General features: G+C 43.8%; 1 protein-coding gene across 2 annotated transcripts; it reads left to right on the top strand.

The window, feature by feature from the left end:
• The first annotated feature begins 10,199 nt into the window (after window positions 1-10,199).
• On the top strand, window positions 10,200-14,781 carry LOC125539193 (NAC domain-containing protein 7-like). Of its 2 annotated transcripts, none has more exons than XM_048702565.1 (5): window positions 10,200-10,744; window positions 10,850-10,992; window positions 13,143-13,332; window positions 13,508-13,779; window positions 13,914-14,781. In XM_048702565.1, the coding sequence occupies exons 3-5, from the start codon at window positions 13,173-13,175 to the stop codon at window positions 14,499-14,501; spliced, it is 1,020 nt and encodes a 339-aa protein (XP_048558522.1). In that variant the 5' UTR covers window positions 10,200-10,744; window positions 10,850-10,992; window positions 13,143-13,172; the 3' UTR covers window positions 14,502-14,781. The 2 variants fall into 2 exon arrangements, with proteins under 2 accessions (XP_048558522.1, XP_048558521.1); XM_048702564.1 differs by having other exon boundaries at window positions 10,205-10,744; window positions 13,164-13,332.
• The last annotated feature ends 2,790 nt before the right edge of the window (window positions 14,782-17,571 follow it).

Raw genomic sequence — 17,571 nt, 5'->3', positions numbered from 1 at the left:
ATGCTTGATACGTCTCCAACGTATCTATAATTTTTGATTGTTCCATGCTATTATATTATCTGTTTTAGATGTTAATGGGCTTTATTTTACACTTTTATATTATTTTTGGGACTAACCTATTAACCGGAGGCCCAGCCCGAATTACTGTTTTTTTGCCTATTTCAGTGTTTCGTAGAAAATGAATATCAAATGGAGTCCAAACAGAATGAAACCTTCGGGAACGACGTTTTTGGAACAAACGTGATCCAGAAGACTTGGAGTGGACATCAAGAAACGAACGAGGCGGCCACGAGGCAGGGGGCGCACCTACCCCCTGGGTACGCCCTCCCCCTCGTGGGCCCCTCGTGGCTCAACCGACCTACTTCTTCCCCCTATATATGTTCGCATACCCCGAAAACATCCAGGAGCACCACGAAACCCTATTTCCACCGCCACAACCTTCTGTACCCAAGAGATCCCATCTTGGGGCCTTTTCTGGAGATCCGCTGGAGGGGGCATTGATCACAGAGGGCCTCTACATCAACTCCATGGCCTCTCCGATGATGTGTGAGTAGTTTACTTTAGACCTTGGGGTCCATAGCTAGTAGCTAGATGGCTTCTTCTCTCTCTTTGGATCTCAATACAAAGTTCTACTTGATTCTCTTGGAGATCTATTCGATGTAATCTTCTTTTGTGGTGTGTTTGTCGAGATCCGATGAATTGTGGGTTTATGATCAAGTCTATCTATGAACAATATTTGAATCTTCTCTGAATTCTTTTATGTATGATTGATTTATCTTTGCAAGTCTCTTCGAATTATCAGTTTGGTTTGGCCTACTAGATTGATCTTTCTTGCAATGGGGGAAGTGCTTAGCTTTGGGTTCAATCTTGCGGTGCTCGATCCGAGTGATAGAAAAGGAAACGACACGTATTGTATTGTTGCCATCGAGGATAAAAAGATGGGGTTTACATCATATTGCATGAGTTTATCCCTCTACATCATGCCATCTTGCTTAAGGCGTTACTCTGTTCTTATGAACTTAATACTCTAGATGCATGCTGGATAGCGGTCGATGTGTGGAGTAATAGTAGTAGATGCAGAATCATTTCGGTCTACTTGTCACGGACGTGATGCCTATATACATGATCATGCCTAGATATTCTCATAATTATTCACTTTTCTATCAATTTCTCGACAGTAATTTGTTCACCCACCGTAATACTTATGCTATCTTGAGACAAGCCACTAGTGAAACCTATGGCCCCCGGGTCTATTCTCCATCATACAAGTTTCCAATCTATTTTATTTTGCAATCTTTACTTTCAATCTATATCATAAAAATACCAAAAATATTTATCTTATTATTATCATCTCTATCAGATCTCACTCTTGCAAGTGGTCGTGAAGGGATTGACAACCCCTTTACCGCGTTGGTTGCGAGGTTCTTATTTGTTTGTGTAGGTACGAGGTGACTCGCGCGTGGTCTCCTACTGGATTGATAACTTGGTTCTCAAAAACTGAGGGAAATACTTACGCTGCTTTACTGCATCACCCTTTCCTCTTCAAGGGAAAACAACGCAGTGCTCAAGAGGTAGCAATCACCAAGTTACTAGAACTTCGTGATGAACTATAATATGCAAGGGATAACGGAAACGATTCCCAAGCTCTTCGTGACGCTGAAATCGACGAAGGTAGAAATCAAGAAAAGCATCAAGTGTTGATGGTTGGAAAGACCACTAGTTTCAAGAAAAGGGCAAAGGGAAGAAGGGGAACTTCAAGAAGAACGACAAGCAAGTTGTTGCTCAAGTGAGGAAGCCCAAGTCTAGACCTAAGCCTGAGACTAAGTGCTTTTACTGCAAAGGGACTGGTCACTGGAAGCAGAATGGCCCAAGTATTTGGCGGATAAGAAGGATGGCAAAGTGAACAAAGGTATATTTGATATACATGTTATTGATGTGTACTTTACTAGTGTTTATAGCAACCCCTCAGTATTTGATACTAGTTCAGTTGCTGAGATTAGTAACTCGAAACGGTAGTTGGAGAATGAATATAGACTAGTTAAGGGTGAAGTGACGATGTGTGTTGGAAGTGGTTCAAAGATTGATATGATCATCATCGCACACTCCCTATACTTTCGGGATTAGTGTTGAACCTAAATAAATGTTATTTGGTGTTTGCGTTAAGCAAGAATATGATTTGATCATGTTTATTGCAATACGGTTATTCATTTAAAGTCTGAGAATAATTGTTGTTCTGTTTACATGAATAAAACCTTCAATGGTCATACACCAAGGTGAATGGTTTATTGAATCTCGATCATAGTGATACACATATTCATAGTATTGAAGCCAAAAGATGCAAAGTTAATAATGATAGTGCCACTTATTTGTGGCACTGCCGTTTAGGTCATATTGGTGTAAAGCGCATGAAGAAAATCCATACTGATGGGCTTTTGGAATCACTTGATTATGAATCAATTGATGCTTGCGAACCATGCCTCATGGGCAAGATGACTAAGACTCCATTCTCTGGAACAATGGAGCGAGCAACAGACTTGTTGGAAAATAATACATACTGATGTATGCAGTCCGATGAGTGTTGAGGCTCGCGGCAGGTATCGTTATTTTTTGACCTTCACAGATGATTTGAGTAAGATATGGGTATATCTTCTTGATGAAACATAAATTTGAAACATTTGAAAAGTTCAAATAATTTCAGAGTGAAGTGGAAAATCATCGTAATAAGAAAATAAAGTTTCTACGATCTGATCCTGGAGGAGAATATTTGAGTTACGAGTTTGGTCTTCATTTGAAACAATGCGTAATAGTTTCGCAACTCGCGCCACCTGTAACACCACAGCGTAATGGTGTGTCCGAACATCGTAACCGTACTTTATTAGATATGGTGCAATCTATGCTGTCTCTTACCGATTTACCACTATCATTTTGGGGTTATGCATTAGAGACAACTGCATTCACGTTAAATAGAGCACCATCTAAATCCGTTGAGACAACGCCATATGAACTGTGGTTTGGCAAGAAACCAAAGTTGTCGTTTCTTAAAGTTTGGGGTTGCGATGCTTATGTGAAAAAGTTTCATCCTGATAAGCTCAAACCCAAATCGGAGAAATGTGTCTTCATAGGATACCCAAAGAAGACAATTGGGTACACCTTCTATCATAGATCCTAAGGCAAGAAATTCGTTGCTAAGAATGGATCCTTTCTAGAGAAGGAGTTTCTCTCGAAAGAAGTGAGTGGGAGGAAAGTAGAACTTGATGAGGTAACTGTATCTGCTCCCTTATTGGAAAGTAGTTCATGACAGAAATCTGTTCCTGTGACTCCTACACCAATTAGTGAGGAAGCTAATGATGATGATCATGTAACTTCAGATCAAGTTACTACCGAACCGCGTAGGTCAACCAGAGTGAGATCCGCACCAGAGTGGTACGGTAATCCTGTTCTGGATGTCATGTTACTTGACCATGACGAACCTATGAACTATGAGGAAGTGATGATGAGCCCAGATTCCGCAAAATGGCTTGAGGCCATGAAATATGAGATGGGATCCATGTATGAGAACAAAGTATGGACTTTGATTGACTTGCCCGATGATCGGTGAGTCATTAAGAATAAATGGATCTTCAAGAGGAAGACGAATGATGATAGTAGTGTTACTATCTACAAAACTCGAGTTGTCACAAAATGTTTTCGACAAGTTCAAGGTGTTGACTACGATGAGATTTTCTCACTCGTATCGATGCTTAAAAGTCTGTCCGAATCATGTTAGCAGTTGCCGCATTTTATGAAATCTGGCAAATGGATGTCAAAACTGTATTCCTTCATGGATTTCTTAAAAGAAGAGTTGTATATGATGCAACCAGAAGGTTTTGTCGATCCTAAAGGTGCTAACAAAGTGAGCAAGCTCCACGATCCATCTATGGACTGGTGCAAGCATCTCAAAGTTGGAATATATGCTTTGATAAAGTGATCAAAGCATATGGTTTTATACAAACTTGCGGTGAAGCCTGTATTTACAAGAAAGTGAGTGGGAGCACTACAACATTTCTGATAAGTATATGTGAATGACATATTGTTGATCAGAAATAATGTAAAATTTTCTGGAAAGCATAAAGGAGTGTTCAAAAAGAGTTTTTCAAAGAAAGACCTCGATGAAGCTGCTTACACATTGAGCATCAAGATCTATAGAGATAGATCAAGACGCTTGATAAGTTTTTTCAATGAGTACATACCTTCACAAGATTTTGAAGTAGTTCAAAATAGAACAGTCAAAGAAGGAGTTCTTGCCTGTCTTGCAAGGTGTGAAGTTGAGTAAAGATTCAAAACCCGACCACAACAGAAAATAGAAAGAGAATGAAAAGTCATTCCCTATGCGATGGTCACAACTTAGTACTCTTTAAGTGTTAATCACATGGCGATGTGAACTAGATTACTGACTAGTAAACCCTTTGAGTGTTGGTCACATGGCGATGTGGACTATGGGTGTTAATCACATGGTGATGTGAACTATTCGTGTTAAAGCACATGGCGATATGAACTAGATTATTGACTCTAGTGCAAGTGGGAGACTGAAGGAAATATGCCCTAGAGGCAATAATAAAGTTGTTATTTATATTTCCTTATATCATGATAAATGTTTATTATTCATGCTAGAATTGTATTAACCGGAAACTTAGTACATGTGTGAATATATAGACAAACTAAGTGTCACTAGTATGCCTCTACTTGACTAGCACGTTGAATCAAAGATGGTTAAGTTTCCTAGCCATAGACATGAGTTGTCATTTGATTAACGGGATCACATCATTAGAGAATGATGTGATTGACTTGACCATTCCGTTATCTTAGCATTTGATCGTTTAGTATATTGCTATTGCTTTCTTCATGACTTATACATGTTCCTATGACTATGAGATTATGCAACTCCCGAATACCGGAGGAACACTTTGTGTGCTACCAAACGTCACAACGTAACTGGGTGATTATAAAGATGCTATACAGGTGTCTCCGAAGGTACTTGTTGGGTTGGCATAGATCGAGATTAGGATTTGTCACTCCGATTGTCGGAGAGGTATCTCTGGGCCCTCTCGGTAGTGCACGTCACTATAAGCCTTGCAAGCAATGTGACTAATGAGTTAGTTGTGGGATGATGCATTACGGAACGAGTAAAGAGACTTGCCGGTAATGAGAATGAACTAGGTATTGAGATACCGATGATCGAATCTCGGGAAAGTAACATACCGATGACAAAGGGAACAACGTATGTTGTTATGCGGTAAAGATCTTCGTAGAATATGTGGGAGCCAATATGAGCATCCAGGTTCCGCTATTGGTTATTGACCGGAAACATGTCTTGGTCATGTCTACATAGTTCTCGAACCTGTAGGATCCGCACGCTTAACGTTCGGTGACGATCGGTATTATGAGTTTATGTGTTTTGATGTATCGAAGGTAGTTCGGAGTCCCGGATGAGATCGGGGAGATGACGAGGAGTCTCGAAATGGTCGATACATAAATATCGATATATTGGACGACTATATTCGTACATCGGAAAGGTTCCGAGTGATTCGGGTATTTTTCGGAGTACTGGGGAGTTACGGGAATACGGGGGAAGAAGTATTAGGCCTCATGGGCCAAGTGGTGGAAGAGAGGAGGCAGGACAAGGCAGGGCGTGCGCCCCCCTAGCCCAAACCAAATTGGACTAGGGGGCCGGCCCCCTTTCCTCCTTTCCTCCCTCTCCTTCCTTCTCCCTCCCTTCCCCTTGGTGGACTCCTACTAGGACTTGGAGTCCTAGTAGGATGCCACACTTGGGCGCGCTTCTAGGGCCGGCCGGCCTCCCCTCCTCTCCTCCTTTATATACTGAGGCAAGTGGCAACCCATAGATACACAACTTGATCATTGATCTTTCTTAGCCATGTGCGATGCCCCCCTCCACCATAATTCACCTCGGTCATATCATAGCGGTGCTTGGGCGAAGCCCTGCGTCGGTAGCTTCATCAACACCGTCACCACGCCGTCGTGCTGACGAAACTCTTCCCCAAAGCTCTACTGGATCGTGAGTTCGCGGGACGTCACCGAGATGAACGTGTGCTGAACGCGGAGGTGCCGTATGTTCGGTACTGAGGATCGGTCGATCGTGAAGACGTACGACTACATCAACCGTGTTGTCATAACGCTTCCGCTTACGGTCTACGAGGGTATGTAGACAAAACTCTCCCCTCTCGTTGCTATGCATCAGCATGATCTTGCGTGTGCATAGGATTTTTTTTGAAATTACTACGTTCCCCAAGAGGATTTGCGGGCATCCGGACAACACCCACGGCCGCTTCTGACCACCCTGGTCCACCCAAAACCATCCTCCCTCGCTCGTGCGTGTTCCCACCCAATGCAAGCTCCCCGCATTCATGTCTCTCTAGAGCGGGTGCTCCACATTGAAGCCGGCCCAGAGCGGACGCGACCTCTCACTGGCTTCTCCATTGAAGCGGTGCGCCGTCCAAGGGAGCTACCTGTTACACGCCCGACTGAACACACCTCCTCGACGCATTTAGACACCATCATTAAATCTGCACATGTGCCTAAAAACCTACTCCGGCCACAAGTCCATCTGTGAGCCGCCCGTTATTAAACACAACACCAGTTGGCTCCAGCCGTCCCCCCATTATTTAAACGATGCGACACACCAGGTAAAAAGCGCACCACACTCTGCTCACATCTCCTTGTTACACACCATTTTCTCCACATTGTCCATGGCATCCGGCGAGCAGGAAGAGCAGTTCTCAGGCACAAAAGCCGTCTGGGTTGCCCACCCAAGCCGCCTTATACGAGCCATGCAACTCGCTGCTCACCTCCCTCGCCTAGTCAAGTTATCGCTCCAAGCCGGCGTGTGGTTCAACAACTCGCCACTCCAAACCAGCTCGCGGAGGAGTGGTGAGTTGCTCCAGGCAGGCATGCGGGGAGCATGGCGGAACAGGCATCATGGCTACCATGGACGAGGCCAGATTCCGTGCCATCCACCGTCAACATTGGCGGAACCGCGCCCCGTCCGTGGAGAAAGAAGCCGACCACGCGGAGATTGACGAGTTGATCGCCAGCACATCCGCGTTTGCTGCCAACTTCAAGAAAAAGTAGAACACGGGAGGCCGCCGCTACTCTGGTCCCATGATGGCCATCGCCGGCATGTCGCCGGCATGCACAACCGATGACTTGCATGGCTCTGCTTAGATCATCGTCGGCCCTCGCCTCGGCTTCACAGAAGCGGAGCCCCCCTTCCCCTCCGGCTGAAGCACCACCTTTTCACTTTGATGAGCGGCACAATTGGGCATAGGAAAGATACGGGGGAAGAATATACCTCCGGGGCTCACGCAGTCCGACGGGCGGGTTGCCGGACATGGGAAAGACAAAGGGATCCGCCGCAGCCGGCAGTAGACTAGTGTAGTATATCCGTGTCGTGGGAATGGAGGTATACACGGCCGGACCTACACATAGTTTTACCTATTTTAGTTAAAGTATGTCAAAAATGTAATGAATATCGTCCGGTTTATATAAATACGCCGTGTTTGCATGAATTTCGTCCGGTAGTTGAAACCCGGCTTGAAATGTACGCATGCAACGTTGGATGGTCAGCTCCCGTATCAGTGTCCGCGGACTGCTCCCCTTGCCAGTGAACGGATGCCAGAGTAAATTTGTGGATCGGCGTTGGAGATGCCCGAGTGTTACTATTTCCGACTATTTCCGACGTCGTTTTTATTTTGAGGTTCTTCTCACTTCCTTGTATGGGTTCAACTGTTTTTGCTTTATATAGGGGAGAAATCTTGTTTCATGGAAATTCTGCGACCTCGGGTTTTTCCGTAGGGGCTGTGCGAGTACGTGCATACTTACATCTGCGTTATACAATGCCCTTTCCAGAATATATTTAATTTGAAGAGTCAGTCCACTTGCAGGAGGACACCGGAAGCTAGCTAGGCATGAGATATATCGAGATGACGCACCGAATGTCGTGTGCTCCTGTTGCTTCACTTCTCCCCCAAAGATACACCCGAACCAATTGCAGAATACCATACCGTCCACCCAAATAAACAAAGATCCGAGAATGTATCGCCATCGAAGCAAAAGCGTCGATGGGCATCTATTCTATCCACTTGCGCTGTTCTTTGTGTATTCCCAAAGTCTAACAGTGCGCCCTCCCAGCTGCAACGCCGCCTGCTCCGGGCATCGCCATCATCATCATCATCTGCCACACAAGTACGCGTGTCGACTGCTCAAAGCTCCAGCCAAAGGACCAAGCTAGGCCACCCCAAGTTAACTCTGCAGAACCAGCTGAGCTAGCTCCTCGACGAACAGACATGAAATTAAGGATCTCATTCTAGATTGTATGGTGAGATCGAGTTTGTTGCTGCGCACGTGAATAGTGTGTGCATGTGTGGATTGTAATCTTAACAAGCTCCAAAAGAGGGCGTGATCTAGCGCTAGCAGCAATCACGAGCTTTCATTTTTGCGTGCGAAGAAAGGGCGTGCGTATCACGGTCTCCGAGGACCACCGGCGGGACTGTAGCTACTGTAGATAATATTGCTGCACAATGCTATTGCCATCGCTGTGTGCGTGTGGAAAATGGAATAGACAGGGGACCGGGCCTTACCAAGACAGCCTATGAGCGCATGCTTCGCCAGGTTATTGAGCTTGCTAGCTGCCGATAACATTGTTTTCCTGAAACTTGCTTGCAGCTACGGTTTCGTTCGTCGCTGTCATCAGTCTCGTCTGATGTGGACTTGACATTTCAGGTTTGCGCGCCTTTCTATTTCAGGTTCAAGCTAATTTTTGAACTAGTTATGTGCCGAACATGCGATTAGATATAGCTACCTAGGCCCCATTCATGCTTGGCTACACCAAAGCAAGACGACCTTTTGTTTCTGGAGAAGAGAAGGCCGCCAAGCATGCATGCATGCACATATGTGTGCTATGTGGGGCCCTTGTAGCAGCTGGTCAGCTCCGAACAAAAGATAAAGCAGGGATTAACTAATGATGAGGTCGAGCCCACGCCGGACCACACCGGCCGCCTCTGCCTGCACGCGGCTGCACCTGCACCGCCACTCACTCAGGCCGCCCCCACGCCTACGGCTAAGCCATGTTTCTACCAGGACCTGCTTACTTATTACTTCTAACCCTTATTCTGGTGTACAGTACTTTGCATGTAGGAGTGGCATTTGTATATATTTTGTAAACACTCGATCAGATACCTTGCACAATCCTGCACCTACTGTCGTTTATACTACTAGACGAGAGGGAAATCCATGGTGCGCGATTGACGCCCCGGGATCGGGTATAGATCATTTATATATAGCTACGCTGCTCCCAGTCCCAGATGGGATGTTACGTGCCCTCAAAGGCTTAGTCTGCCCGTACGTGTCCCACTTTTAGCAAGGATGAGCACGGTGTGAGGTATTTCGCTTCTGTGGCACTGCATTTCCATTTGGAGGAGGGTCCCCATCGGAGATACACACTGCTTGGGTCGGTCGAGAAGTAGGGTCCAACCGGCTGAGCCGAGAGCGACCACACATCGAGGTGAGCCAGCAGAGAGCTGCCATGGTTTGTTAACACATTGTGCAGACAGTTAGCTGGCCATATATTTGGTGTGTGTTTTTGTTTTGCTGGGGGCATCTATTTGTCGTCACGTCCACTAATACTCCGACTTACACTAGTACTCCTATATTTATGTTTTTTCTGGGGGCATATATTTATGTTTTCCGACTTACACTAGTACTCCTATATTACAACTCCTCATGCATTTCAGTATACACTATGTATAACGAGGGAATGCAAATTATGTGCGAGAGCAAGTGCTCCATGAGTGACAACAGTAGTTGCATCAGACCCCGGTCCATGCATGCATGATTGCATAATTCCAACTTGCGCCATGCATCTCCTCCTCGATCGGCAAAGTGCATGCAACAGGATGTGTTTGGTCCCAATATTGCACCGCCCATGATAACCGTAATAACCATAATTACTTGCTTTCAGTTTCAGGGCCACACAAAGCCAAATGCACGTTTCACGTATTATCGATCCATCAATCCATCACCGAGGGGTTGAAGGATCGGAGCAGCACCTTTACATCGTTACATGCATCCTCCCTGCCTCCGCGCATTTGAGTAGAAAGGTGGCTTTCTGCTCTCGCTCGCCTACCCGGCCATCATTCCCGCGCGCCTCGCCCTGAATAGCCACCTTTCTACTTATAGTCTATAGATGAGCCGAGTTAAGGAAGTGGAGTCTGCGACACCCTTTCGGTCTTGGCCGGAGCTCATCGGAGGGCCGAGGAGACGCGGCCGGCCGGGGGCGATAGATCGGTCGCTCGAGGAGGCCGGCGTCGCTGTCGTGAGCGGGTGGGGGGAGGTGGCGGTTACGGCGAAGAAGGCCAATAGAAAACGCGGCTGAGAGGGAGATCGTGGCAGATCTCGCCGTCGCTGTCTCGCCGCGTCGCTCCTGGATTGCAGCTAGCCTTGGCCCGCAATCCATCCGCGCTCTCCGGCCACCCACCGGGGCAAGCAGGCCACCAGTGTATATATATAGCCCGGCTTGTCCCTCCCCTCCATCGATCGACCCGACCATCCGGCGAAAGCCAGCGACGGGGGACTAGCTAGCTGAGGTTGCACGCTAGCTAGCTCCTGGCTTCCATCGGAGACTGAAGGCCAGCTCGAGTCTAGCTGCTGCAAGGTAGCAGCCGCGCACAGGAGAGGAGGGCGGGCCAGCTAGGTACGCAAGATAGTTAACCAGCATCCATTTACCTCGTGGTTTCTTCTTCTCTTCTGCGTCGCCGTGCATGCTGAAGTTCTGACCGAAGCGTGCTTCGTGGGTTAGGGGTTCGCTTGCTTCGAGGTGTTTGTCGGAGGAGAAGACGAGGAGGGGGAGCAGCGAAAGGTTGGCCCTGCCCTGGAGCAAAAGCAGCGCTTGGCAGAACTCGGTGCGCGCATCTGCACGCGCGTAGGCGTGGTGAAGCACCGGTACGTTCTTCCTGCGCTATAGATTCTTGACTGTCAGCGTGCAAGTGTGCTTGTCTTTCACTCTCTTGATTGATCGTATGTGTAGATAGTTAGATATAGCAGTTTTGCTATAGCACATCTAGATGTGCTCTAAGTAGCACATCTAAATCTTATGTTATTGATTTTACGCTAAAATTTGTGCAAACATTTTCTTTTGTTCTTTTCTTTCCAGATTGATTGAGTCACTTACATGTGTGATAAGTAGGGCACATCTAGATGTACCCTAGCTATAGCACATATGTATGTGCTCTAAGTATTGCACATCTAAATCCTCCTCATCCACATGAGAAATTTAATTAGTTTTGACTTGTGATCTACTGCTTCTGGAATGCAGTCATTATATTTAGCTTCGTCCGCACAAAAGAAAAATAACAATAGAAAAATATGGGGCTCAATCATATGGTCCTGCAATCCTACATACGAAGAAAGTATTGTACTTTCTGCCATGAGTTCGTAATTACTCTTATTTTTATGTCTCTCTTTTAGTTCTAGTTCAAAGGAGCTATTATTAAACATAAATTAGTTTTCTATAAATCCCCATCCTTTATACAGAGCAAAAGTGACATTCATCTTTTTACTAGTTGGCCGGAAGATGTATAGTTGTGAGTTTAATTTAGCAAAATCTGCACTTTTAACCTTTCAAATAACCTAGCTTTAACCACACACATAGCAAAGCTATGCAATCCAAACAAAAGGCCATGAAAATTGTCCTAGTGAAATTTTGTATATTCGACAATTACAACTTGGTTTGCCTAGAATTAAGCAAGCATTTGATGTTCTTGCACCAATGCATATTCTTAGAGTAGGCTATCACTTTTTCAGCAAGATCTCAAGCTTCACACCTTTTATATAGAAGTCCACAGAGTTATGATGAGTACGAACACACCTTCATGAAGTTTTAAGTAAACAAAGGCCATGAAAATTGCCAAAGAGTTGACAAAGAAAAAGAATCAGGAAACATGCAATTTGATAATCATACACTTGACCAATTCATTTCATTGCAATGAAATCGTTGTCAATTCAACCTAGTTTGCATAGAATTAAACATCTTTTATAATGCTGATTTTTGGAGTAAGCTATCACACTTTCTTAGCAAGGCCTCAAATTTCACCATTTTTATATAAAGATGTATACGCAAAAGTGTGTCGACTTTGAATGTGAATATAGCTTCATGAAATTTGAAATATGACAACTAATATTACATGTTTACATATGAATATCACTACTAATTCTAATTTGCTTCAAATAATTGAAAATCTGCCTGTCAACTTTTTTGAATCCCAATTATTTTTATTTAGAAACACCTAATACTACATAAACTCACACACACATGCACACCAGTAAGCTTCTAGTCCCACACACACTCACACAATATCTACTGAAGATTCAAACCATGGGGCCTCATGATCAACACATATACCTCACTATTGACGGGAACATCGCCTCACTCTCACACTGAAATAATAATTCACATAAATGAGACGACGAAGCATCAAACCTAGGAGTAATTAATCCCTTATGGGCGTTGGATTACAATCACCCTCCAAAATTTGCACTAGTTTTTGTTAGGTTTTATATGAAGTGATTAGAAATGTGACTTACAGATGTGTTGATCTTTTGTTTGTTGAAAAGGAGGAGAGCCGCTGGCCTTACAAATTTGATTGACAAATGTAGAGCTGCATATTATAGTCCCAATAGCAATAAATTCTACTCCCGCCGTTTTTCAATACAAGACCACTACCCCATTTTTCAGATAGGAAGAAAACCAAGCCAACTAATAAATAACACGATTAATTGTGTGGAAAATTAAACCTCCCATGTTCCGGGCTAATCAAACATGTTGCATGTGGTGTCTCTTTCTCTATGGCTAGCTGCAACATTTGCATAAATAAGCACTATCATACGAGGCAAAAATCTGATCAATTCTTCTCGGGAAGAGATAGTGAGCTTGTAAATTTTTTGTAATTGCCTTGTATTAATACCAGAGGGAGTATAAGATGTTGCACACGAATGGAGATGGAGTGACCATAATTAATAATCAGATGCATGATTCAAGAATGTTTTTGTTTATCAGGGGCAGTAGTGTCAACTGTCAACTAACTTGCTTCTAGCACCTATATTATTTTGATCAGTGGAAGAAGATGAATGCTTTCTCCCACGTCCCCCCTGGTTTCCGTTTCCACCCCACTGATGAGGAACTGGTGGATTACTACCTGAGGAAGAAGGTGCAACTGAAGAGGATTGACTTAGACATTATAAAAGACGTTGATTTGTACAAAATCGAACCTTGGGATCTACAAGGTAATCACAACTTCACTCATTCATGTTGTGTACAATACAGCCAAACAAGCTTTCCTATGAGCGTGACCTTGCAATACACTACTCTAGCATGATTAGCAGAAGAATGACGTACCAGTCCATGCATTAAATTCAGTTTTTGAACGCACTAACCATAGCTCAAACGATGCTCAAACAGAACGATGCAAGATCGGAACGGAAGACCAGAACGACTGGTTCTTCTTCAGCCACAAGGACAAGAAGTATCCGACCGGCACTCGCACGAACAGGGCAACCACGGCGGGTTTCTGGAAGGCCACCGGCCGGGACAAGCCGATCTACGTGAAGCACTGCCTCGTGGGGATGAGGAAGACGCTGGTTTTCTACAAGGGCCGGGCTCCCAATGGGCAGAAGTTAGATTGGATCATGCACGAGTATCGCCTGGAGACCAACGAAAATGGAGCTCCCCACGTACGTAAGCTAAGCTGGCAAGCTCCCAAAATGTGCATGCTAGTAATAATTATTCGCGTCATACGTACCGTTCTTCAGGACCATTCCATCCCTAATGAAAATGTTAATTTGGTTGTACGTTTGGTGTTATTCAGGACGAAGGATGGGTGGTATGCAAGGTGTTCAAGAAGCGAGTTGCGACGGTGCAGAGAATGGCCGCCACTGACTCGGCCTTCTGGTTCAACAACGATCATGTGGCGTTCATGGCGCCTCGCGTCGACTCGCCGAGGCAGGCAGTGCACCACCTCCAGAACGCGGCGTACCATCATGGACACCACCAGACCTACCACCACCCGTGCAAGGTGGAGCTGGAGTACCATCAGCTCCTTCCTCAGGAGCCGGCAAGCTTCCTGCAGCTCCCGCAGCTAGAGATGCCCGGGCTTCCGGACCTGATCGGCGCCGTAGCTGCCAGTCTCCAACCGTGCAACCAGACGCACGACGGACAAGCTTCTCGGCAGCTTGAGATCGAGCCGGTTTATGTGACGGACGCATCCGCCGGAGAGTGGAGGGACCTTGACAAATTCATGGCGTCCCAACTCAGCCACGACGGCTCAACTCCGAAGGAGTCTAGCAGCTACGCTAATCCGGCGCTGGCGTTTCAGGCGGAGGGGAAGCACGAAGAGGCCTTGGATTACGTGTCGGCATCTGCCTCCAGCGGAGGGGACAATGGTTTGTGGAAATAACGTACGGCATATACAGACACAAGATACGAAAAGATACACACTAACGCACATCACTGTATAAAGCTTAAAAATATTGTGGTGTGAGATGATTAATGTACGTAAACATAGCTAGCAGTGCTATTAATTAAGCTCTATATATATGTACTAATAAAGTATAGCCAAATTGGTTGTACTTGCATGCACAATTTGGAGGGTGTAATGTCATAAGGTACTACCGCCTAGGCGATTGTAACAGCAATTTAGCTGCTCATGCTGTATAGTACTCCCAAAATGGCTGCTATATGGTCGGTGCCATGCACAGCTAGTGGTTATGCGCTTTCCAATTCAAGCGATGTAGTATAATTTTGTGAGTAATTTCCATGCTAGACACCGCAGTGTATTGATATTCTTTACAGTTGTAGTGCTAATAAAACCTATCTATATCGATCTTATATGTGAACAACATATAATCTGGGTCACACACAAATAACATATAGAGGATTTTGTGCAGCGTATTGCATATGCAGCTCCAATCCCAGCCCTGCATTAGGCATGTGGGCAGGAACGCAGAAAGCTCTTTTTACTGGTGCAGGGAGATAGCGGCAAACCATCCACCGTTCACATGATTTGCGATCTGTATTTAAATGGGACCCATTCATATGTATAACCATGTATTATGGTAGTTAATTTTTTGTATATAGTCAAATCAATGTCAGATTATTAGGGCCCATGTCAGGAGAAGTACTTTTTGCAGTGGCAGGTACGCATGCATGCAACATCTCTCCTCTTTCTCAAACAAACCCATGCATTTTATTTTTGTTTACATTTTTAGGTGGCCAATATTTTTACAGCATTGTTCTATTATTTAAAATTTTCATATATTCAAATTCTTGAACATAAGATCTTTAGAATGAGATCAATCTTGAGTATATTTAAACTAGTTTAATTTTTACCATTTCAATAATATCAAAATATTAATTTCAGTCATTTCATATTACAATTTTCAAAATGATTGAAATAAGTTATTGAAATGATTGAAACACTTTTCTGAATACAGTTTTCTTTGTGAGTTTCATATTCCAGCTTGCGAAATTGTTTCTTCAATGGAGTAATTGTGATGTGTGTTTTTCGAAACTAGTGAAACCTATCTTTTGTAATGAGTGTAATCAGTTTTTTGAAACAAGTGAAATATAGTACTCCATCCCTCCAAAATATAGTGCGCCCGCGCTTCCTGAGGTTGAACTTTGACCATAAATTTAACGAACGAGACCTACTGCGGCGGGAGAAAAAATTACATAATTAAAAACTTCTTTCGAATACGAATTCACTGATATAACTTTTGCTCCCGCCGCAATCGGTCTTGATAGTTAAATTTACGGTCAAAGTTGAAGCACGGGGATAGAGAAAGCACTACATTGTGGAATGGAGGGAGTATTTCAATTGAGCGACTATAATGTGCCTTCTGAAATGAGTGTAATACGTTTTCTGAAATACTTATTTTGGAAACTAGTGAAATGAGTGTAATACGTTTTCTGAAAATGAGTGTAATGTGTTTTCTGAAACTAGTGAAATGGGTGAAATCTATATTTTGTAAACGAGTGCAGTGTGTTTTCTGAAATGAGTGAAATAAGTTATTTCAATTAAAGTGAAATAAAACCAATTTTTGCCGCGAAACTAATTTTTCAGTGTTTGAAAATGGTATTTTTTATTAGTGGAATACATTTCAATATATTTCGTAAATTCACAGTGAGATTACTATTGCAAATGAGAGTAATGTGTTTTCTGAAATGTGTGAAATCTTTTTTTGGAACGAGTGAAATGGTTTTTTAACTGAGTGAGTGTAATATGTTTTTTCTGAAATTAGTTTCTTGAAACGAGTGAAATAGAGTTTTAAAATCTATATTTTTTTGATGAGTGAAATCAGTTCTCTATGGGTGAATCTAATGTGTTTTGTAAATGAGTGGAATATGTATTCTGGAATTAGTGAAATAGTTTGTATGGAGTGAGTAAAATCTGTTTATGGAAATAAGTGAAATAGTTTATTGAAATGAGTGAAATAATTTTTTGAATAAGTGATATCAGTTTTCTGAAACTCGTTTGAAATATAGTCAAGTTTGGTCTTGTTTTACAGATCTTAGCGTCAGAAAATCAAATATATAAAATGTTTCACAAATAGAAATTTGGTTCATAAGTTATTAGCCATTCGAAATGTGACCATGAAATAAAATACAACTAGTTTGTTTGGGGAGAGACAACACTTTAGAATGCATGCAGCGATCCACACCCACTCTCACCTGCAAAAAGCTACACACTGGTGGGCTCCACCTGTGTATTTCAATGGTATAATAATTTACATATTTATACTTGTCAGACTGCACAAATCTTGATAAAACCGATTGATGGTGCATTGCATACTGGTACATCCCGGCACCGGTAAAAGAACTTTTTCGGGCAAAGACGGAACCAGGAATTGATGATAGGGGGGCTACAACAAGAATGACCAAAATCATACTCCCTCCATTTCAAAATATAGGGAGCTCGCGCTTCTCGATATCCAACTTTGACCATAAACACTAGTAGAAAAAGGGTCAAACGTGAAGCACATTAGTGCCGGTTTGTATTTGAGCTAGCCGGGCTGCTTTTATTAGTACCGGTTCGTGGCGAACCTTTAGCACCGGTTCGTGCCACGAACCGGTACTAATAAGAGTGGTGGCAGGATGTTGTCAGACTGGGGCCCCTCCAGCCCCTTTACTACCGGTTCTTGGCACGAACCGGTACTAAAGGTCGTCCTACATAAACCCTTCGTCCACCCGAGCTCGCTCTGTTCTTCCCCTTTCCCCTCTCCTCTCTGTTCTTCCCCTATTCCTCTCGAGCTCATCACACATTTTGCCCAAAATTGGTCAAGATTTGAAGGCCCCCATCCATTCAAATGATCATAAAGGTTAGCAACTTTGTCCTTTTATCTCTCATTGCTAGATTAGCTCTTGCAATGCTTTATATAGTGATTAATTTGTGAGTTTAGTAATTTGGGAGGATATATATATATGTGCTAGTATTTGATTTATATGCAATTTGAGGTCAAAAATAACAC

This window comes from Triticum urartu, chromosome 2, assembly GCF_003073215.2.
Source record: "Triticum urartu cultivar G1812 chromosome 2, Tu2.1, whole genome shotgun sequence".
In the NCBI taxonomy this organism is placed as follows: domain Eukaryota; kingdom Viridiplantae; phylum Streptophyta; class Magnoliopsida; order Poales; family Poaceae; genus Triticum; species Triticum urartu.
Note: the sequence above shows the minus strand (reverse complement) of the source record. Positions and strands in the feature narration are given on the sequence as shown.